At 44.9% G+C, this 23754-nt stretch overlaps 1 protein-coding gene across 1 annotated transcript in view; it reads left to right on the top strand.

The window, feature by feature from the left end:
* PAX5 (paired box 5) overlaps positions 1-7210 on the top strand; it is a 128175-nt gene extending 120965 nt beyond the window's left edge. Inside the window, exon 9 of the mRNA XM_050987256.1 lies at positions 1070-7210. Coding sequence (XP_050843213.1) covers positions 1070-1146 — 77 coding nt within the window. The 3' untranslated portion in view covers positions 1147-7210. The remainder of the gene's footprint in view (positions 1-1069) is intronic.
* The last annotated feature ends 16544 nt before the right edge of the window (positions 7211-23754 follow it).

Genomic DNA, 23754 nt, shown 5'->3' with positions numbered 1-23754 from the left:
CTAGGGGCTGGGCAACCATTGGACCTGCAGGAGCAGTGTTTGCTAGAGTCTGGGATGGGAGGTGAACAACCAAAAAATGCACCTTTGGCTTCACTGTCACTGAAGCAGCAGAAGTCACTGCGTCTGCGGCAAGTCACATCCAGGGCTGTGAAGATCCATGGCAGTGTCTGATAGACTGTCCCATGTGTGTTGAAGGCAGGGAACTTAGGATGGAAGGCAGCTCTCAGACAGAGCCACTTATGAAAACAAGCCCTACAGCCCTTACTACTCCAGAGCTGTTACTCACATTGGCTTATTGTTGCTCATCCAAACCCCCCGATGGTCTCAGATGCATGTGGCTGAGTACGAGGGGTTCTTCGACACTGATGTGCCTCACATCCCATGTGTGTGAAACTGGTGACTTGCAGACCAAACTGCCAGAACCTTGAAGAGAGAAAAGTCACTTCTTAGGATGGATTGGAGTTACTTTCATTGCAGGTGTGCTTGGAAGGTTAAAACTGGTGCTGGCTGGACAGATTGGTATCCCTCTGGATACCGGTCAAAGACTCTTCCACATTCAAACAAAATAGTCCATGTTCCTGGTGATCCTTGGGATCATAATCATCCTATCCACCAGTGCTTAGCCCTGCAGGACAGAGAATTTTCACCAATATTTTTCAGGCCTTTTCTTGGTAAAAAAGTGCTTTCATTGAAAAACTTTGAATGCTTTGGGCTTCAACCTCCTCCTTTTAAAAGGAAGGGGAAAAAATAAAAGAAGTCAGAGTATGGTAGTGTGTTGAGGTTGGAATATCTCAACTTTCTGTTCTGAAAAGTAATTAACTTCTTTTTGTGGAGTAAAGGAAGTTGATGTTTTGAGTGAAGGAATGGAAGAAGGTATCAAATGGCAAGCAGCAATGCAGAGCAGTGGTAGCCTTCTTCTCATGCAGAATGCATGAATGCAATTTTCATTCTATTTACCCAGCCTTTATTGAAGCTTTGGCTGGAGTGCTCTCTGGCACCCATTGTCAGAACACTGCAAGCTGGCACCTCTCCACCTTTGTCTTTCTCACAGCGGTCTCATCTCTCACAGGCTCCCCCTACTACTACAGCGCTACAGCCCGTGGAGCAGCCGCACCAGCTGCTGCCGCCGCCTATGACCGCCACTGACGCCGGACCTCCGGGCGTCGGCACTGACAGCACACGCGTCTGGGACAACCGTGACGAGTCATCCTGCTGCCACCATGCCAGCCACTCCAAAAGGGAAGGAGAAAGTACCTAGTAGGAACATGATAATTGAAATTTTGCTCTTAAAGCTTGTTGAACTGTTTATTGTATTCTTAAATCTGGTTGGGTCCTGAATCAAACAGAGAAACAGGAGGAAGTTGTACTCCTGAAGCTCTGTGTGGTCAAAAATGTGTGGTAGCTTCATGTTCTTTGCAGCCGGCTGGCTACTGCTTTAATCGCCTGCGGGTGCCATGGCTGTATCTGGGGATAAGGAAGAGGTGTGAGCAGCTCCCCTTGGGGCAGCTCCCTCTTGCTGCACACTGAAACAGGCTGTGAGACTTAAAGCAATTTTCTTTTCTTCTTCTTCTTCTTTTCTTTTTTCTTTTTTTCTTTTTTTTTTTTTTTTTGTGTGTGTGGCAAAGAAAAAATCAGTCTGCTCAACTTTACGCAAGCACACCACTGTAAATATTTGCTTGTTTGTATTACTGTAAAAGTAGTTTAAGCATAAACAGCAACACTGTACAAGATTGAAATCAAAACACATCCAAAAGTGTGTTTTGAAACTGGTGCACTGATTCAAAGAACTCAGTAAGCTTTAAGCAACTTTGAACCAGGTTAACACTCATTGTGGCTGTATTTTGAGCTAATGTTGTTTCTATATAGAGCATCCTATTTGACAGCTGTGTGTGATCATGCTGTATGCTGGTATCAAACACATGGGCAACTGAAAGACATAGGCAATTTTGTGATACTTTACTGCTTAATATTAATTTATGTTCATTTGTCATCATACTAAACACTGGAACAAATTCACTGGTTTCAAGTTAATTCCAGGAGGGAGTTCCTAAATAATAGTTGATACCTTACATATATCTCTACAGATTGTGTGCTAAATCCCAGTCATGAAAACCCTGAGGGGAAGGCAGAAAAATACTGTGGTCATGATTTTTGTTAAGTGCATATTCTGAGTGGGGGGTACCAGGCATGAGGGCAGCTGCACCTCACTTTCCAAGCCAAGCTGAAAGAGAAAGTACTTGTTTCGGGGTGTTTCTTCATTTCTGTGAAGGCATTGCAGATTCCAGCACGGTAGTCCAGACATGCCTGAGGGGACTTTTGCCTTGCTAATTCTGTGTTTCTTCCCTCCTACTTGAATAGGAAGCACTAACAATCACACGTTTCAATATGCACCTTGTGGGGGGCTAAATTAAGAGAGCAGAGCAGCTACAAATGACCACTAAGCAGCTACACCAATCACTGCCTCTCCATGGAGCCAGGAGAACTGCTGATTTCTCCCTGAAGCCTCCCCCTAGCCCATGCCAAGGCACAGACAACCTCAGCCACATAAGGGCGATGGGCATGACCCCATCCCTTCCCTCATGAGGGCAATGGAGAAGCTCCCTGGTCCTGCTGAGATGAAGACCTGGTTGTAGCCTCCTTACTCCCAACCCAACCATCCTCATCCACCCAGAGCTGCCTGGGCTCTTCTGTTGGTGCTTGCCTGCAGAAGAAAGGCTTCTGGTGTCAAACTTGAGATGCACTCCTGTGGAGGAACATTCAAGCAGGTATTCACCAGGTTCCAGCTGTACAAACCTTTCTCTGGCAGCTGCTGAGTTAACACTATTCTCTCTCTTCCCTTCCCACCTCATTACTTGTGCCGCATATCTGGTATCTGTAGTGGCCACTGATCTGCTGAGAAAGTCCCTCTCCCCCTCCAGTGGCATCTTCTCATGGTATGGAAATGCAGCCATCACTTCCAAGTTTCCAGGGCAGATGTGTTCCAGTCCTCAGCATGAAGACATCCAGGTCCCACCAGCTCAGTAACATTTCAGCATGATGTTCACAGACCCCATCAGGCATTTTAGCCAGAGTCTTTAAAACTAACCCAGAAATATGTGAAATGAGTGCCACTTTTATTCTTTCAGCAATTAATATTGATACACCTGTTTTTAACAAAAGACAAATAACAACATGAAAAGTTTATACAAGGAATCTTCTGAAACCCTGCTTTGGGTTCATAACTCTCTGCATACCCCATGATTGCTTTCACTCCTTGGACAATACTGGAAAGGGCATTTCTGTCCCTGGGACCCTGTGCATGACCCCAGCCAAGGGGTGTGCATTGTCTCCACTCTAAGCACATGCACCTTCTCTGTGAGCACAGGAAGGGCTGTGTCTGTCCAGTGCCTTTGCTGAAGAGATGAGAAACAAGGGTTTGACCACCATTGCTGGTGATGTATCTGGAGCAGAGGTGTGCTGAGTTACACTAGTAGTTGGGACACCATCAGGCTTGGCTAAAACAAGTGTGTGTCCCCAGTGAGGGAACTGCAGCTCATTGGCATTGGGTCCTTCACCCACTCTGCCTACTCTCCTGCAATCACATTACTTTTACTTGTTTCCTCAGCAGCATGAATTGTGTGACATACATTAATTCAGAGAATGTTGAGAAGACCAAACATGAGATTTCAGCAGATGTTATATCTATATTCATGCCAGAAGTGCTTGTAGTTGGGCTGGGGATTTTAGAAAGATATGACAGGTGTGTTTCCTCCAGGTGATGGATGTGTGAATGCCAGTGTCTGAAGTGCTCAGGCCTGACTGGTCTCAAGGCTTTCATCAGGGCAGCCCTTGGCCTGCCAGGCATAGTGGTAGGCTCCATCCCAGGTACTCTGGATGCACAGACAGCTATTGAGGGGAAACCCAAAACTCCCACCCTTGCACATGTGAAGCAGGGACTTGTGCCTGACCTATCTCCCAAAACATGGCAGCCATGGCTCACTCACATCTGCTGGGACATCGTTCTGTCATGAGCAGGCAGTATGAGCTAGACCATGGAGTATTCATGCCATGCTGCTGGAAATGGCATTTTTTGGCAGCACTTTCTGGTTTGGGGAATATTTCACCTGAGATTTACAAACTGCTTTCCTCAGAAAGACTTTCTGGCCATAGTCTTCACAGTGGGAATCCTCCTCCTCGAGGAGCATCTTTGAAAGGCACTATTGGTAGAAGGTGGTCATCTGGGGAGGACAGAGGATTGCCTGCCTCCATCCATCCTCTGTGGCTTCACTATTTCATGGGGGAGGGGCTACTGGGTGAGGTGGAGATGGGAAGCAAATGACCCTTAGGGGCTGCTAGGAAGAGAGAGAGCCAGTCCAGTGCTGGGGTTTGGGGTGCCCTGCTAATCCTTTACTTCAGTACCCTATGGAGCAGTGAATCATTACTAAACCCTTGCAGAAATCAACCCCATGAAGTGCCTTCAGGCAGTTTCAGCACTCAACTCTGTTATAGGCTTGGTTAGATGGAGAGTTTTCCAGTACTTGACACTCCAGCAATAATTTTATCAAATACATTGCTGACACAGGCTAAGAAATTAAATCTGAGAGGTGAAGAGGAAAAATGCTGCAGTAAGACTAAGTGGAGGCTAGAATCAGGATTGCATGAATGAGGGGAATTCTGACTTGTCGAGGAAGCCTTCAGTTAAATGCTGTCAGACTGTGACGACAAAGACACAAAATGTGGACACGGAGTTTATTTATCATTGTGTCTGAAGGTTCAGTTATGGAGATATTATTGTTAGGCAGCTCTAGTGACTGCAGAGCTCTGGATGTCTCAGGACTGGATCAACAGCTCAAAAGTTTTCTTTGATCACTGTTGAAGTAGAAAAACAATTGGTGCTCTGGCATCATGGGGCCAGAGAGTGACTGTTCATGCCAAGATGTCTGAGAAGTTCTCTGATTGGACTGGCAGGTGGTACGACAACATCAGTGCTTGAGGCACTTGGGAAGGAGATGGTGAGGAAAGAAACAGTACCAGGGTACATGGAGCTCACAATCTGTCACCCCTCCTTGACTCCTTGTGACTGATTCCTCTTGGTGCTGGAGTATGAGGGGAGTGCAATGGGAGAGAGCAGCATGGTGGGGGAGGGAGGTGTGATGGCCTCACTGTGCCACGTCTTAGCAGTTAGCAGTTACCAGATGTTGATAAATGCTTTGTCATGCTGGTTTTAGCTAATGGGGTTATATTACTGGTTTTCTTTTTCTTTAATTTATGCATTTTACACATCCCTCAGTAAGAGGAGAAAGGAAGCCATGTAATGGTCTTGCTTATTTCCAGATGTGGGTACCTGTAGCTTCAAGAGCTGTGGCCTGTAGTAGAGTCAACTTGTGTATCTGTCATTGGCTCCAACATAGCTCTGACCAAGTGTCCTTCCCAGTACCATGCTCTTCTCTGCATGCATGTACCACTAGGAAGCATGAGGCCCAAGAGGTAGCAGAGCACTAGGATGACCCCCCCCATGTCTCTGTCCCAGCAAATTCTGGAAAAACCTGTCTTTTCTTCTGGATTCATTGATCAAATGTTAGATGACCAGCAGCTCTTGGCTAACATGCCCTGAAGTCTCACATGTGGGTGCTGTTAGGCAGAGCTGGGCCAGGCAGCCTGCACTGACAGAGGCACTGGCAACACTTTCCAAGCTGCAGCCAACTGCGGCTCTGCTCTGGAGGCAGAGTGCTCAGTAGCAACACAAGGCTGGGGATGCCAGCTAGGAAGCCCTGTAGTTTCTCAGATCTGCTCTTGTCACAGTTACACGTTACCGTGGTATGACAAACAAAAGGATCTGAAAAGATCAAAACCAATGTGTTCTTTTTCTGGTTGAGCTAATGAGACTCGACATGCAAATGCTGAGTGAAAAGCATGTCCAAGTGGTGCCCAGATTGCTCGCCTTGGCATCACAGCTGGCATAGGTGCCAGCTCCAGCAGTGGCCTCCCTCACCAGTCCCGTGAAAGGCTCACAGAATGCAGGATCTCCATGGTGGGAGCCAGACTGAAAGGACTGAGCTGGACACAGCTGCAGCATTGCTGGGTGAGCAGGCATGCATGTAGGGATTTCTGTCTACACACCTTTATGTGTACGCACACTTGAGCATCTCAGAAGCTTGCAGGGGTTGTGGAGAGGTGGATCCTAGTCCTGCATCAGCCCCAGACCCCACCTAGCCAGACCCCTGTGTCCAAGGTTTCTGGCTCTGCCTTGTCTAAATTAGGTGGGAAAAATGGCCAGTGGGCATTTAGACCTGCCTGTCCATTTGCTCAGCCTCCTGCAGGAAAAAAAATCTTGTCCTGGTTTTTCACTTTCTGTAGTGGCCTTTGTACATTTTGAAATTACAGAAACTCATTTCATTGCAAATGGAATTCCTTTCCAAGAAAAAAAAGGACAAACTTTTTTTTCTTACAGACAAACAACTATGTATTAGGGACTTCTAGCATCAAAGAAATAGAAATACATATCTATTGTATCCACCAAAGTCTGCAATGCCTGCATTGAAGGAAAAAGAGAGAGGGAGAAAAAGAAATGCCTCCTCACCTTGAGAAGTACATACAAACAAAAAATAATTTACAAAAAAAAATCCTAAAAATAACAGTTGAATTGCCTTTGAAAGTAGGGGATAACATCTGTTGCAAAACAGATGAAAAAATGCTTCTTAAAATGTGTATGTTTTGTATTCTTTTTTTCTAGTAGGAAAAGAACAAACTTGAAATCTTGGTGTTTTTTCCTTAGTGCTGTGTGTTGCTTTTGTGTGTTATAATATTTGAATGTAATTACAGCGGTGCCAATTTGCCAAAGACGTCGAAGATTATTTTGGGGATTTTATTTTGGGTTTTGTTTTGGGTAGCAGAAAGGGAGGTGGGCTGGGGACCAGGGGTGCTAAGGCATGGGTCAAAAAGGAGGGGCCATTTGAAGGGGTTTTTTTCTTCCTTTCTTTCTTTCTTTCTTTTTTTTTTTTTTTTTTTGTTTAATTCTTTTTTCCTGTCAATGCTGGAATCTGTGATTTTATTCTAAGTTAAATGGTCGACTGCAACACTTTTTATTTTTAGATTAGTTGAAGAAACATGCAATAAGATTGGCGTAGTTCAATATCTGTGTGTCTTTTCATGAGAGTGACTGTTACTGTGGACATTTGGTTTTATGTAACCTTTATGTGAGATAATTATTTGTAAATATTTACCATAATTTTATTGGTTCCTAAAATAAAAGTAATTTTTTTAAGTTCAAAATGCCTGATTTCACTCTTGTCCTCACCTTGTGTCCTGCCTTTCTAGGGGAAAACAATCATGAGGTAGTTGCATTTGAAGTGGGACGTTGAAGGCCCTCAGAAAAAAGCATCCATTAGACATGGTCATTCATTGCAGCCCAGTGTCACCAAACACTCACCCCCAGGCAGCAGGGTTGGACCCAGTAAGGTGTTCCATGCTGCGGCAGAGCCCAGGCCACCACGAAATGATGAGGTCAGTGTTGGTGAAGAGTGTCAGGGTCTCAAGGGTTCCTGGCCCTGTGGACTGGTTGTTCTCCCCATGAAGCAGCGGCACCCTCCAAGACAACCCTAGGTGCAAGACGGGAGGGTGTGCTGGGGACTGCAGTCAGGTACTGCTCAGAAGAACCTGAAGGCATCTCTCCTGTCTGAAGACCACAGTGGTTTGGCTGAGATGTCCCCTGCTTTAGAGCAGGGCTTTGGAGACTGTGCTTTCTGTTTTGGGGAGGGTTTGGTTTGGGTCTTTTTAAAGTTTGCTTTTTGAGTCGAGGCCTTTTTTTGAGAGTTGTTTGGGAGCTTTTTTGAGACTTTTTGGCTTTGGGTTTTTTGAGTGTAGGGGCCTTTTGGATCTTGTGCCTTTTTCTTTGGCTCCACCTTGCCCATTGGCTCGCTACTCATTTGCCCTGGCTCTAGCCCGTGTTTTGTCCCTGGCCCCAGACTGCCTTTTGGCTCTTGCTCGCTTCACGTCTGTCTTGCCTCCCCGTGTCCCTGACCAACATCCTGCCTGCTTCGTCTCTGTGTCCCTGCCTGAGCCACCTGTGTCCCACTCCACCAAACTCCAAGCCAGGCCGCCGCAGCAATGCTGGCCGCGACCCTGTCCGGGGCTCCGGGCCGGAGCGCCCCTGGCCGGCTGTCGCTGCGGCGGGAGCCGTGCCGGGCGGGCAGCGAGCACAGCCCCGCCTCGGGGCCGCCCACGACACTCCCGGCCGCCCGTGGGACTCTCCCTCTGCCTTTCCTCCTGCTTTCTCCCCTCTGGCCGACTCCTTTCCCATTCTCCTTCCTTCTTTTCTGTCTTTTCTAGTCCTTTGTTTTGGGCAACTCCTTTGTCTTTTTGTTTTTTTTGTCACAAATTAACGGTTCTCAGACACAACGCTTGCCTCGTTTGGCTTAATTTCATTCCTGGCCATTCGTTTTAAAAAGAACTCCTGCAGTTTTCCACAGTGAAATATGACAATGGCAAACACCAGCTCGCAGCAATGACAGGGGCAGTGGCACTGGGAGGTTGTTGCTTCAGTCCACATAGTGTGGGGGGTGTGAAGGGTTATTCCAAAAGCTGTTTATCCCAAAGAGCTGCAAGGTGTACATGGTGCATGGAGAATGCATCAGGACATCAGGAGAGGAACAACAGGGGTGGAGCAAAACGCAACAAATCCAGCCTGGCTGGAGAAGTGCTGCTGTATGAACTTGGCAATTATGGAAAACTGATTTTTGAACACCTTTTTCTTAAGTGCACTCCATTATACTGCAGGGTCAAGTGTAGGAATACCCACACCACTCTGAAATACAACTACTTTGAAGCATCCCTGCTTTCTGCTGCCAGCAGACACTTGTGATGCAGTTACTTTCCCTGCCCTGGCCCCTGCCAAAGCCTGCCTGCTGGCAGGACACCATTGGCCCAGTTCAATGTCCCACTGCAGTCCATTGGTAGAGATCTTTTGCCATCAGATTGGAGAATGTCTCTGGGGTGCAGTGTCTTTGGTGATCTCCTGCTGACTGCCCGTCCCATGTGAGACACGAACTGGTTGCCAGGCAAAGTCCCCCCCCAGAGACAAGGCTTCTCCTAGCTGCCTCCTGGATGTGGCACTTCTGCAACCCCTCCCCCATATGCCTCTGATGATCATTGTTAAGGCAAATCAAAATGAAATTGGCTTCTCACATTGGCCCCTGTCAAGGCACTGGTGCCCTGGGCAACCCAGTATCACCAGGCAGAACAGGCATCCCTTGCATTGCCCTCTGAGTCGTGGGAGACTCAGCTTCCTGTAGGTAACAGGGGTGATGACTTCTGGGGAGGAAAGCCATTAGACCTTCAGAATCCACTGCATCACAATGCATGTCTCACCTCACAGGCAGCAAGGTCCTGGAAGGGCCTAGAGCTTGCAGACCACTATCAGCATCTGTCCATCATCATGAGGGTGCTCAAAGAACTGGAGCACCTCTTCTATAGAGATAGCATGAGAGATGGGATTGTTCAACCTGGAGAGGTGTCTCCCTCTTTCTCTTCAGGGAGACCTCAGGGTCCCTTCCAGGACTTGAGGGGGCTCCAAGAGAGCTGGAGAGGGACTTTGGACAAGGGCCTGGAGAGACTGGATAAGGCTTTCCATTGACAGAGGAAGGGTTGGATTGGATATTGGGAAGAAATTATTCCCTGGTGAGGCCCTGACACCGGCTGCCCATAGAAACTGTGGTTGTGGTGTCATGGGAAATGCTCAAGGCCAGGTTGGATAAGGCTTGGAGTTTGGATCTGGTCTAGTGGGACATGTCCCTTCTCATGGCAGGGTGAGAAGCCAGATAAGCTTTCAACTCTAGCTCCTTCTAGCTCAATCTTTCTATGATTCTAACATTGCCTTAGTGCATCTTGCAGCACTTTTTGAGGATGGCAGAGAGTAGACGAACCAACTGACTTCCTTGCAGAGCCTGTGCCAGCGCCTGGTCAGCTTTCAGTAGAGATTCATGGCCTAGAAGCAAAGGGACTTTACAGGAAAATACTGGGGGCCGTGTCATGGCTGTCCTGTGCAATGTCAGGGATTGCCATTTCTTGTTCTGTTTTTTATACTTTTTGTACTTCTGCTGTCTTTCAGCCTTGCTAGGTTAAAAAGAGAAATGAGTCATCTGTCCTGCAGCAGGCAGGCAGTGCCCGTTCCTCATTAAGCCCTTCCACGTCTGGATGTGAAATGCCATGGCAGCCTGCTGGTAGCAGAACAGTGGGATTAGACCTGACAAAATTGCGCTGAGAGGCATGGAATCCTCCTGTCTCTTCAGGTGTTAGGCCCCATACTGCTTTCTTCAGTGAGAATGCCCTTCAAGGATGCAAATATGGTTTTAGCTCAAACCTTCATACAAATGGCCATTGTTCAAGATGCCTGGGAATTGTCATCTATACTTTTAATGAATAGGAAATGCAAACCCTTGGTTAAGCAAAGGAATGTCTCTGTATTGTAACAGATTTTGCAGACAAGGGCAAGATGCAGTCCAGGCAGGAACGACAGGAGCAGAGATGGTGGGTACACAGGAGCTGGTACAAAGAGATCAAAGTGACGGCTCCTTTGCCAGGATTCCTGCAGTGGGCCATGATGGCTAAGAGCAGGAACATCTGGAAATAATGTCACAGACAGCTGGTGAAGACTTATGGCTTCTGTCTTAAGATTTCATGACCTATTTTCCTTCCTTAACAAAACCCAAAAAATTTGAAATGTCTTAGGAAGAAAATTCCTTATATGCACATGCACTTTCTTGAAGCCTCTTGGAAGTGTCTTTTTACAGCAGTGTTTCCAAAGCAGTGGGGCTATGATCATGCCTGAACAGCGAACTGACAAGCGTGCTCCAGCTGCCACTCAGCTAGATGGACTTCTTTCTGCCTACAAATTTGTAGTAACTCTCACTCATTCACCCTACAAAGACCTGCTGGACAGGAGGCTTTGGGCCCACCTGAAACTGAATTACGTGCCCTTGCCTCAATGCAGTAGGCTTTGAAAATGTAGCCAAAACTGCAGAGCCAATGTTTGTTACCATACACGTAAAAAACTGACCCACCCACGGTAAAATAGGGAGAATTTGGCAGTCTGCAGCAATCTACAATACAAGTAAAGGCTAGGAATTAGCAATGGGACATGTTTTGTAGAAATATCTACAGAATAGGAATGAATCCTTCAGAGAACTTACAAAAGGTACAAATTTATGCATCATGCTGTGCAATCTCATCTGTATGTGCAAAAAGACACAGTGGTGCTAAAATGAGCAAGAGCCCTGTGGACGGAAGGACTGGTCCCTGGCTGGCTCCCCTAATTTATATGCTGGACATGACATTCCATGGTGTAGAATATCCCTTTGAGCAGTTTGGGACAGCTGCCCTGGCCATGCTTTCTCCTGGTTGCTTTCTCACCTCCTCTCTGTTGGGAAATGGAACAATTTGTGGGCAAAAGTAAAGTCCTTTATTTAAGATAAGCACTACTTAGCATCAACCAAACATCCACGTGTTATCAGCCTTAGCCTTATTCTCATCCTGAATCCAAAACACAACACTGCAGCAGGTACTGGGAAGAAAATTTTTTCAGCCCAAACCAGGACACTCCATCCCAGCCATCAGGTAACACATTTAGATCATGAGGGTGATGCTCCAGTCATCCCTTCCATCTTATGTTCCTGTTAAGCCCCTGCCACCTCACAGCACCAGGAAAAGTCACACCTGATAGAAGACCACTTAATTCTGACTCCTAGCTCTATTAACCCCCTTGTAAACAGCCTCTTATAACTCTTTAAATAGTCCATTATGGCAGCAATGCTTAATTAAGGTGGAACTGACAAATGGAGTCATCGTGATTAATGTTATTATAATGAATACATCTGCAGTTTGGTATAATGCACAGAATGTCTAACTTCCCAGGAAATGCCCAGATAGAAAGGCTGTATTTTATATTCATAGGGATAGAATAATTCCTCTGAAGGAATGTCTTTGTAATTTAGCATGAATTAATGTTTCCTTATCACAATATATTACTCAGAGCAGCAATTTATCTAAATCCTATATATGAAATGTGGACTCTTGTCTAAGAACACCCAATAATGGAGAAATCTTTTGACAAAATACATTTACTGTAGATCATTAAGGCTCAGTCTACTAAGTGGCCTTTAAATTAAATAAAGTTAAATAAACTCTTCTGTAATATACTACTGTATCTTTTTCATTAACAAACATATTAAGGTCTTTTTCATTTATATACAGCTGATGCAAGCATATGATAACTGAAATGTTCCATTAGCACAGGAAAACGTAATTCAGAGTGTCTATATGGTAAGAAAGGGGAGGAGTCTGGCATATTAGCCTCACATCTCTGGATGTCTGTATGTCAGTCCTGCAGGAACTCACTTTAGGTTTATCTGTACAGCCTGGCTCTGGAGTTAGCTGGAAGTGGAGCATCTTAGAAGGTCCTGGAAACATTCTTAGTTGGAAGGGACTCCAAGTTTCATCAAATCCAGCTCCTGGAAATCCTTGCAGAACTCAGATCTCCAGACTCAGCTTGGACATTGTCTCTCCCTCACACATAATCTCTGCTGGTTGGTTTTGCCGGATTTCTTCCTCAGCACCTATTTAGTAGGTGCCAGTGTGTGGATGAATTTTCACTATATTGTCATATAATCAATAAAAATTTAAATGAGAAGACCTTGGCTGATTCTTTAAAATCTATTACACCTAGGAACACATTCTGTAAAATAAAGTATTTTAGGACACAACCACAGCATAATATCAAGATGCTTTCTAATTTTTTACTTCTTGTGATTTATGTGTTTTTAGAAATTATCACTATAATTTTCTGTTTCATGCCACGCATTTCACAAATATCAAGCATGCTGCCCCAGTTGTACTTCCCTTCTTGCTATGTCACAGACAGTTGTACCTTTCATATTCATGGCACACCTGTGCCATACCCTTTCCTTCTCAGTGCTATGTACCACCCACATTCTACCTCTCTCATAGTCTGAATCTAAATGGAAAGCTTTTCAGCTGCGTCTCCCACAGATAACTACCAGGACAACAACCTTGCCTGGAGCTTGCCCCTGACACACTTGTATTTGCACCACGTTTAAGGGGCTGTCCTCTTTCCTTTACAACCTTCAAACTGCTGTCAGCTCTCGGTGCTCTCTGCCTGCTCCTTCTCAGCTGGAAGTACCACCACGCACATAGAGCCTTGCAAGGACCAGAGATCTGGGTAGGCCTCTCGCATAAACCTTTAGTCCCAGCTAACGTGACAATTCTCTGTCTGTTCATTTCTTTCACAATCACAAAAAGAAGGCTGAAAACTATCACATGCCTACTGCTTACTAGTCCATAGCTAATGTGACCAGTATGAAACTCTGACTCTGTATATCCTCATACCATCACTGGAGGAGAAATGTGTGTGCAACAGAAGTTTTTTTACTGTATGGAATAAAAAAACCACATATAACATTCAACTCCGATGTAACAACTCAAATAACTTTTTATTGTTTTCCCTTCTCTTATATTTTATGCTTGGCTGATTCTGCTTATGGGCCCTCGAAAGGCCAGCTCATCAGTTTTTGTTGTTAATCAAGAAGAGTAATGGTGTAAGTTATAAAGACATGAGATGATTCTTGGCTGAATAGGACAATAATTTTCAGAAAACACAAAGTAGATTTTTAAAACTTTTTGATTAGGGAATACAAGACTGCTATCTGAACAAACAAGGACCCCAAAACATGCTGAGAATCCAGAATGGAGGAAGGGTTTCTCCTGTGTTCCTGATGAAGCAGTTGCTGTTTTAGAAGTAGGGCTTTCACAGGGCATTAGTGGCTCAGGACACTATAACTACTCTGCTAAGGATCAGAAAACACACTGCAGCTAGGGAAAATGGCAGGAAAATGTTCCACATACCCTTGATCCCATAAGTAAGTACTGCAGCAAGGACTGTGAGTGGCATTGACACTCCTCAGAAGGTGTCATTGGTTTTCAGATGAGGGGCAGGAAGAGGGAGCACATCACAAGCCCAATATTAATTTCTGGCTCATTGTCCATTTTGTGGCCCACAAACCACTCAGTCCACCCAGGGACTGCTTGGGCAAGTTCACACACGGGGCTACCTCTGAGGTGTGCTTCACCTGCTTTGCAAGATGGAGTTTGGGTGTCAGGACCACTACTATGCTGATGACCAACTGTTGAGGCATAGGAAAGGAACATCTTTTCAAGGATAAATGCATAAAAGTGTTCAACTTTCTGTGAAAATAAGCCCTGGAGTTACCTTGCAGCCCACTGGCTGCCTTGCAATGGCTCATGGCTGCCCTGCTTTGCAGAGAGTTTTTTCTTGTCTCGTTGAGGCAAACAAGGGCCCCAAAGAGAAGAAGGCTGGGAGTGTTGTGAAGCTGGGAGAGAGGCTGGTGATGGAGAGGAGGAAGGACCTTATTATGGTGCCAGGAGCTGGACTGTGTTGCTGCCAAAGAGAGATGAGACCAATGAGGGACATGGGCAAGGTCTGACTGCTGAAACAAGTCCTTATTGTGCTGATTGGGCCTTAAAGCCTTCCTATCATGGGCTCAGTGTGCAACACTAATCACAGTTTTTGTAATACACTTCATCTAGGAAATAAAATGCAAAAATAAGTGGCTTATTGCAAGACAGCATTTGACAAGCAACAGTTAAGGGAAAACTCTGGAGGAGCTTTGGGCAGGGTAACCTCTGCTACACAGCTAAACAAAGCCATTTCTAGTAAGTATTAGTAATATTCAGCACAAGCCTACAAATTGCTGAGGTAAGTGGAGTGGCACAGTCTACCTCACTCTAACTATCAGGTTTGATTTAAATTTCATTATTAGCAGTAATTTACTTCTCCAACGAGGAAACTTTGAGGGAAGAAATGGCTAAATTTTTAAAGGACAGCTAGGAAATACCATTGTATCATGAAATCCTTTTGCTGTGTATGTACTGAGTTCTGAAGTGGATTTAAATGGATTTAAGTGGATTTAAACTCTGGTAAACCTGCTCAGCAATGCATGAAGAAAAGAGTTGGAGGTGTAGAAAATGCCAAATACCTTTCTCATAATCATATTAGACTATTAGTAAAGATAAAATTATCTTTGTGTTTTCGGTTTATAATGTCTCTTTTGTAATAGGAAGAAACAGCATTGATTATAATTTGCTGTTTTCACTGCTTTGTGTGATTATTTGGAATAGCTGAAGAATCACACCCAGAATGGGGACTACATGGAGAGGAATAAGGGGCAAACAAATAAGAAAAAATTCCACTTTTTGAAGCCAGGGCATTGCTTCTGTGGGGATCTTGTCACTTCTGCGTGGATGACCCAACATGCAGGACACAGAGGCCAGAGTGAGAGAGGGAGATGCCAGATGATCGGAATTCCCAGAGCCGAGGTGATGCTCCCAGGAGCAGTGGTGTTCCTGGGGCTGGTTTGCACTCTGGTCCCGATGGTATTTGTGCACTTTGGAAACAGTATTGAACAAAATCATTAAATATGGCAGAGATTATTGCAGTTTCTTGTATCAATCGCTAATTTGTAATTAAGGTATTCTGAAGTGTCAGACGAATGGGAACTAGGATATCAAAACAAGGTACCCCAGATCTCCTGTCTTCTACAGGCCACCTCTGTGAGGTCAGATTTCTGTAAATATGAGCATTTGGAATAATTAATGGAGTAAAATTTCAGTATGGCAAGCTCTAATTTTTGTCACAAACCCTATGCACTGTCTGAATCCAGAACAGAAGCCCAGAATTGTGGACATCGGAAGATGCAGCTGAGTGCATCAGACACAGACTAAAACAATCCCTGAAAAACACTGACATCTGGCTTTGCTCTTGACATACATCCATGGTGCCCATTCAATACCCACTTCTACAAGCCCAGAGGAGCACAGGGGAAGAGAAGCAGCTGGGAACCCAAATACAAACTCATTGGAAGGAACATCTCATACAGGATCGTTACAAGTTTGTCCCAGGGAAGGCTCAGGGATACAAGGGCAACTACCAAGCAGACAAAATCTGTGCTCTGCTGCTGGAGGGATATATATTCTGGAAGGGATGTATATATATAGTCCCTGATGGACTTTGTCCTACTCATCCAGAGAAGAACTGGTGTTCTCTTTGTCCATGTATGTGCTCTATGAGTCTGTGTTGATCTGTGTGGCTCACTCTCTTCCCATGTGTGAACATAAGTGTGTGCTTGTGCACACACCTTCTTGGAGCCCATGCTCAAGCTGCTCCTGGCTGGACCTCACCTGGGCTGCTGGATCCAGCGCTTAATACCACCATTCATCACCACCTGCCAGCTTTCTCCAAATGTGTGGTTCTTTCCACAGCAAAAATTGTCTCAAGTCATTAGATGTGCAAAATTTTCACCTGCATTGTTTCTCTTGCCTGCTGTAAAAGCCACATAATGGACATTTTATCTCTCTCTGACAGGAAATTGGACCTCATATTCAAACAGGAGCAGCCCTTTGGGAGAAAAGTAGCAGTTTTCCTGGGGATGTACTTCAGCCTCTACAGATCCTGTGCCCATTCTCTATTAGAGCTCCTAATAGCTGAGAAACACTTTCCAATGACAACTGGAGGAATGAGGGTCACCTGCCAATGCAGGTCCCACTCTCCTGCACCTCTGAGTAGAATGGCATGAGATCACAGAGCATCCTTCTGCCAAAGTACCTCCTGCCTGCAATGGCGTAGCAATGCCTCTCTGTTCTCCTTCAATACAGGATTTAAAGCATTCAGTCTTAAAATATTCATCTGTCCCTCTATTTCTCAGATCCTGGATTTCTGTCCCTCACATGGTGATTTTCAGAATTTCATTAAAAATGCAGTCCTCAGAAATTCCAGACTGATGTCTGTTTTAGAGGTACTAAATACACTTAGGTACATGTATAGAACTGCATCCCTACTGCGAGGAAAGAACAGGAAGATCCTAGGACTTGGCCAAGTCCGTAAGGAACACCCTCTGCAGAGTGAAGACTTCAGATCATGCTTTCCAGGTCTTATGTTAGCAATAACTAATACACCTTCTTGAGCCACATGGTGCTGTCATGCTGCCACATGGCAGCTGTCTATTGTACAAAAATGTAAACAATTACGATACTAAACCTATTCACTTCTTTTGACTTTAACTTATTAAATAAGCTAAATTAATTGTTGAGTTAAAACAACAAATGCTGTTTGTTGTTTTTACTAAATGACTGTTACTATGTAAAGGTGGCAGTGCCCAAGCCAGTTTTTTAACCTGTCTAGTCTGTGCAGGAAAGTGAAAGTAAATAAGTATTTTTTAAAAACTTGCATTGTTCCAATGAATTTTGCTCCTTTGGCCATGCATGTCTTTTAAAAGAAAGGATGCTGGGGCAGAAAAAGTATCTGACACATTCAAATTCATGCTCCTCAAAGGACTGGTAAAAAGGGTCATCAATTCACCCAGTTAATTTTTGGTCTAACTAGGGAAACCTAACATCCCCCTGGACAGCCAGCAGTTGCTGCTCATGGAAATCTGCCCTGCATAAAGTGAATGGCTTATTTTCAGACCATCAAATTCATTTAACAGGGAGGTGAAATATGCAATTAGTATCATAGAAATGAGCTTCAGTTCATGATACATCTTAATTAGCTATGTAATTTTATTTATGTTCCATTTGTAAAATACTATCTTGTAATTACTGCCTGAATGTTGAGTGAAGTTGGTTTTGGGATTTTTTTTTAGCCTTGAGTCATAAAGGGAAGAGAAATGTTTGGCAGATGGGGAGGGAAGTTTCCTGAGGTTAAATGAGGTTTCAATACACACATGCTCCACCACTAATTGAAAGGCTGTGGATTACGTGTTTGCTTTTGGGTCTTAAATCTAATAAACAAATAGAAAATCACAAGTAGTCCAAATAGCTGTTCTGGTGGGATCTGTTCATATAGTATAATTTCTGCTAGGACCTATTTGCTTTTGATCTCAGGTAAAGGGGAACAACATACACCAGATTTTATTTGTCCTGCACCAATCCTGCTTACTTAGGATCAGGATTATTGTTTGATGGAAATCTGTTTCCTGACATGGGAAATCACTTTTGTTTGTCCACAATTCTTTGGGAAGAAGAATGCTTGAAGACTGCTGATTGGTGAGGAAAATCTCCTTTTCAGATGCATCTATGAGTCTAACATTGTCTACCTACTCGGAGTGATTATCCATGGCTAAACACTTAATCAATTAAGTGGCCTTGTTGGTGTGCCCCCAAAATTCATCATGGCTTTTTTGGATTTGATTGGACAGCAGCAACATTTTAGCCTCAGCAGACCTCAGACAACCTTAAAACAAGATTCTCAAATTTTCCCCGTGACATATGTGACTGTGCAAGATGCTGTAGAGTGTGTTTTGCAAAGGGTGAGCAAAGGCAAATCCTGTGGAAAAAATAAACCTGGGAGAAAACCCCATATTTCACAGTAGACAAGGAAGGGTCATAGCTCCAAGGCAGGTGGGTGTCAGTACCACAGCAGATGATGAAAAATCACTCTTTCATAAGTACCCAAAAGCACTGCTTAGCTCACTACCCACAATCCTGCTACATGCTAGCTTGGAAAGAAGAAAATTATCATAAAGTCATTTAAGTTGGAAAAGCTCCTTTAGATCAAGTCCAACTATTAGGTCAGCATTGCCAAGGCCACCACTTAACCATGTCTACAAGCATGTCTACAAGCACCACATCTATATAACTTTTAAATCCTTCCAGGGATGGTGACACTACCACTGCCCAGTGAAACCTCTGCAAGGGCTTCACAGCCCTTTTAATGAAGAATATTTTTCATAATACCCAAACTAAACCTCTCTTGGCATAATTTAAGGTCATTCCCTCCTGACCTGTCACTTGGTACTTGAGAACAAAGTTAAGCCTCTACCTCTCTAGAACTACTTTCATGTAGTTGTAGAAGCTGCAAAGGGTCAAGGGGATGCAAGTTTGAGGAAGCATTGGTACTTGACCAACTAAAAAACTTCCTCAGAGTCATTCCCAGTTCATAGAGAACTGATGCATTGTAATTCAGAAGAAAGAAGTCATCTGAAGAAGTCAATATGTTTGTTACCTTGGGGCTTACTCCCTGGCTTTGTATGTGTCATGTTCCTGCTTTTATTCAAAGAGGCATTTCATTAGGGTGTAAAAATATTTTCATTTAGAAAAGCTGTCTTGCAAAATTAGTGAGCATGTAAAGCCTTCTAAAACTACTTATAGTTACTTAATAGCTGATTAATAATTAAATGATAGCTTGTAATTATTTACAATACAGACAACAACTCCTAGTTCTCCTCTAAAGCAGAAGAGCCAAAATGTGGGAGCAGGGAAGTGCCTGCAAAACCAGCAACAATTCTTGATGCTACTGATCATCTGTTCTCCACTTGGTCTGTAACTGCCCCTCTCTGGAAGAGCCAGTGCCTCCTGGAAATGGAGCAGAAAAATGCTGGAGATAGAAGCTAGGATCTTTGAGAGCTTCAGCTTTGAAGGTGGGTGGTAGGGAAATAACTCCCATTCTGAGGTATCTGCTGTATTCACGTGTACAAAGCTAACATTTCATCAGGATGCATTTGCTGTGAGAAGGCATGCCTTGGGTTCATCAGAGCCCAGGAACTTGGTGATTCCTAATAGATGGTACTGAAGAACAATCCTCTGTTGGACCATCTGCAAAAGAAGAAACTACTGTGTGAACAGTGGCACTGGCATCTTGGAAGATCCAATTCACCTCATTACAAAGTCGCAGGCATTCCAGTGGACGTGGTGTCAAAAAAATCTGGCTACTGAACCACTTTTTCAAGTCTGTATCATGATTGAAATGGTGCTGCAGGAAATTGGAGATTGGTGAGTCCTACCTCCTTACCAGGAGTTTTTCAGCATGGCCTGGGGGGATGGTTTTCAAGGGGTGACACAGGTCAGAAACCACATGACCTTAGATGTGCTCAGCTATAGCTTCAGCACTTCTGCGTTGAGTGGTGTGGCTTCAGAGAAGTTATTCTTTTTGATGCATTCAGTTACAAATAGATGAAGGTGCCTGGGGTAGCCTGGGAGCCATCCAGGGAGCAGAGAAACACTAGCTGCACTGCTGGGGAAGAAGCTCTCCAGACGGAGGTACAGGCAAGCTGGAGGACCTTAAACTGATGTATTTTCTTCTGTTTCTGAAGGCCAGAGCCCTGAGGGCAGCCTGGGGCTGACCCATCCTAGCAGGGCAGAAGCCTACAGATGGCTGGGGGCTCTGAGATCCAGCTCAGCCAGGAAGCCCAGGAATGTTCTGTCTTTTGCAGAACTCTGAATTTCCAAGCTCAAATAGAGAGAGAAGCACTCTTTAATCACTCTAATTGCCTGGTCTCCCACTCCTCCCTCACTCTCCCCCTTCCCCCCCCGCCATTTATCTCATTCTGGCTTTTCCCCCCAGAATAGTTCCCCATCCCACTGACCCTGGATCTTTTGCAGCATACCCTGCATTACTGGAAGATGTGGTCTCCTGCTGCATTCCCAAAGATCTACAAGGGTGGAATTGGACAGAGAAGAGGAGAAATCGTAAAGGGGCTTTGCAAAGCAAATCTGGGGGTGAAAGGCTTAGATTCGTCCCAGTGTCAAGCCAGGACCTTCCTCTTTGTCCTGGACACAGCGATGGAGGAACAGTGGCTGTTAGGCTGGTTGCTACACTCCAGCTTTGATGACGAAAGAAAATCAGCTGCCTCTGGGCTTGACACGGACCTGTGAGCGCTTTTCATTAAGGGAAGAAACCAGCTGCTGAGGCCCCCAGGAGAGTCTCAGGGTTGCAGAAGAGAGAGGGATAAATGAATTGTGTCACTTTGCAGTGACTTGGAAGGGGATAACAACATATCACTAGCAGCACCTTGGAGATCTTACTGTGCAAATAAGGAAAGAGTGGGAGACAAGCAAACCATGGTAATGCCAGTGATCACATCCAAAACCAAAGTTGCCAGCACGTTCCTTGCAAGAAGTTCTCCACCATATTTGCAATTTCAGAGATAAAGAGCACACCTATCTCTAACTCCAGGGAATTCAGGCAACTTCCATTTAAGGAGGTTTGACTGTTTTCTTATTATATTTGTCAGTGTCTCCAAATGAATTAAAAATTATCTGAAGAATTCTCTGGGTTTTAATGATTTATTGTGCTCCAGTGCAGACCAGAATGATGAATAATCAGAATTCCCGCAGAGCAGAATTTGTGAACCCCACTTAGCTCTATCAGGGAGCAGAAAGGAATTCCCAATACCATAGTGATAATATCAGGTGCCACAGGTTAGTGGAGTGTCTGATTTGGCAGAGAACTAAAATCTGCAGAGAATGCTGGTTTTACTTGACAAATTTATCTTTCACATGCTAAAATGCAAACTTCGGCAGGTAAGAGCATAAAATGTTCTCAATCTTGTACGAAGGAGGGAAGTTGAGTCACCATCCCTGGAGGCATTTAAAAGCTGTGTATATTTGATACTTGGAGACATGGGTTAGGGGTGGCCTTGGTAGTGCTTGGGGAATTCTGCTCTGAGTACCACAGCAAAGTGTTTCAGAGTCAGGAAATATGTAGGCAAACTGGATGTGGCTTTTTGTAAGTCTCCTAGCATAACTCACAGCCTGGAAACCTTGATTTAAGAAACTGAAGGAAGAGAAGTCCCTTTGGTTCTTCCAAGGGTCAGTTTGAAAACAGCTTGACCTATCTGGTCTGAAAAGCTTGAGCTTTGAGCACAAGGCTGCAATATGGCAGAGAAGAGCAATTGTGCAGAGGCACAATTCCCATTGTGTCTCTGCACTGAGCAGAGACACAATGGGAATCAAGAATTATGTTGGACAAACACAGGGTATCTTGAATGCATATAAGTTGGGGGGAATAACTGGATCCTTTGCAAAAAAATGAATTTTTTACTGTTGACTCTTCTAGGTGTAGCTTCAAAAGACAAATTTGGTGCTAGCCTTGGACTTGCTGAGAAAGGCTGATGGTATAAAGCTCTCTCATTCTGGGAAATGGCAGGTGATATTGTGTCTCTTTCTGGCCTTCCCACCTCAGGTATTATGCATTGAACTTCAACAAGAGTGCAATAAAACCTGTGAAGGTTTGGGGGGGAGGTCCTGCAGCATCACCTTGACTCCTGGGTTAGAAGTGGCAAACCACACTTTTCTCTAAACATTGGAGACAGTAATTCTATTTTGACTCCTACAGTGCATAACCAACATGGTAGTCAGAAGCCTTGGAAACAGAAGCTGGAAGGATGAATAAATGTGCCATGTTTCTCTGCTGCAATATCTTAGATGAATTCCACCATGCAGAACAGACCTGTCCTGGAAAGGTTCAGGTTTGGAGTCCATAGGTGTATCTGGCTGACAGAGACTGACCTCCAGCAGCTCCTACAGAGGAGGCTGTGTGTGCACAGACCTTGGCCCCTGGACACCTGTATAATTGCTTTAAACCTCTTCTTTGGGTCAATAAATCCCTACCAACTATTTTCTAAAAAGGGAAGTGCACAGGTGACAAACTGCTTACAGTAGAAATAATGTGAATATTAAGTTAATCAAAGCATTCACATTGGAAGGGATTAAAAGAGGGAAGGGGGAAAAAAAGCCAGCTCGTAACAAGCAATCCATGTCACTTTTTTCCCTCCTGTGTACTCTTGCTCTGTCCCATTTGTCTAGCAGTAATCTACATTTCAAATTATTACATGGGAAGCTGAAGTGGTAGTGACAGGGATAAACGAAGCTTGTTAAACTAATAGCTGCACTAATGCCCAAATATGTGAACTTCCAGAGTCAGGCAGCATCCAAGGCTGCCGGAGCTGTCAGCCCCGCTCCCCCTGGGCTCGTCCGCCAGCCGCTGCCACATGATGAATGGCCCTGTCGAGTAAATTCATCCGGGGCCCAATTAAATAGGCAGAAATGAACTAGAGCCGTCAACCAGGGAGAGAGAAAAGGAGAGGGAGGGAGGGAGGAAGAAAGAGAGAAGATTTAAAAAAAAAAAAAACACGGGGTGGGAGGAGGGGAGAATTATTCCTCACAAAGTCAAGGAAGCTCTGGCGCAGTGAAGTCATTCTGTCAGAAAATGGCCATTTAATGCTTTGCCGAGCCCACGACAGATAAGTCATCTGAGGAAGCTTTAGTGGAGTCCCAGGGCATTTCATTTATTAATTATCAGCTTCAAGCGAGGATTGCAGCCGCCTCTGTCTCTTCCCCATTCCTTTTCTCCACTGAACACTGTCAGACCCATGCCTCCTCCCTGTCAGGTGGGAGGCGGCTGAGCAGCCAGGGCAACTTGGGCACATAGAGGTGGGGACAGAGAAGAGAAGGCACTGGGAGCTCTTCATGTATCCTTCTACTTCATCTTTGTTAAAAAATCCAGCTGTGGCACTTCAACCCTAGCTCCAGCCCTCTCCTTTCCTTCTTGGTCCCAAAACCCCCACACCACTGCAAGGGCTGCTCAGACCCCACAAAACGGTACTACCTGCTCCACTGTGTCCCCTCCCGTGCCCCATCCACTCCTCTTTAGGCAAGCCAAGCCCTGAGGAGATGTGTCTTCTGCTGCATGTGGCCAGGGACAGGGCCCATGGATAAAGCAGCCCTTGGAGGCCATGTTCCCCCTCAGGAAACCAGAGATGTGTTGCGTGGCTTTGGATGAGCATTTCACGTGCTGCATGCAAGACCTCCTGTCCCACTTGTCCTTGCTTTATCCCATCAGGGCTGCTCCCACCCACAATTGCCAGCTCATTTCTGAGCCCTGACTCATGTGGTGCCTGCCTATCACCAGTA

Source organism: Serinus canaria, chromosome Z, assembly GCF_022539315.1.
Source record: "Serinus canaria isolate serCan28SL12 chromosome Z, serCan2020, whole genome shotgun sequence".
In the NCBI taxonomy this organism is placed as follows: domain Eukaryota; kingdom Metazoa; phylum Chordata; class Aves; order Passeriformes; family Fringillidae; genus Serinus; species Serinus canaria.
This window is presented reverse-complemented; position numbering and strand designations above follow the sequence as displayed.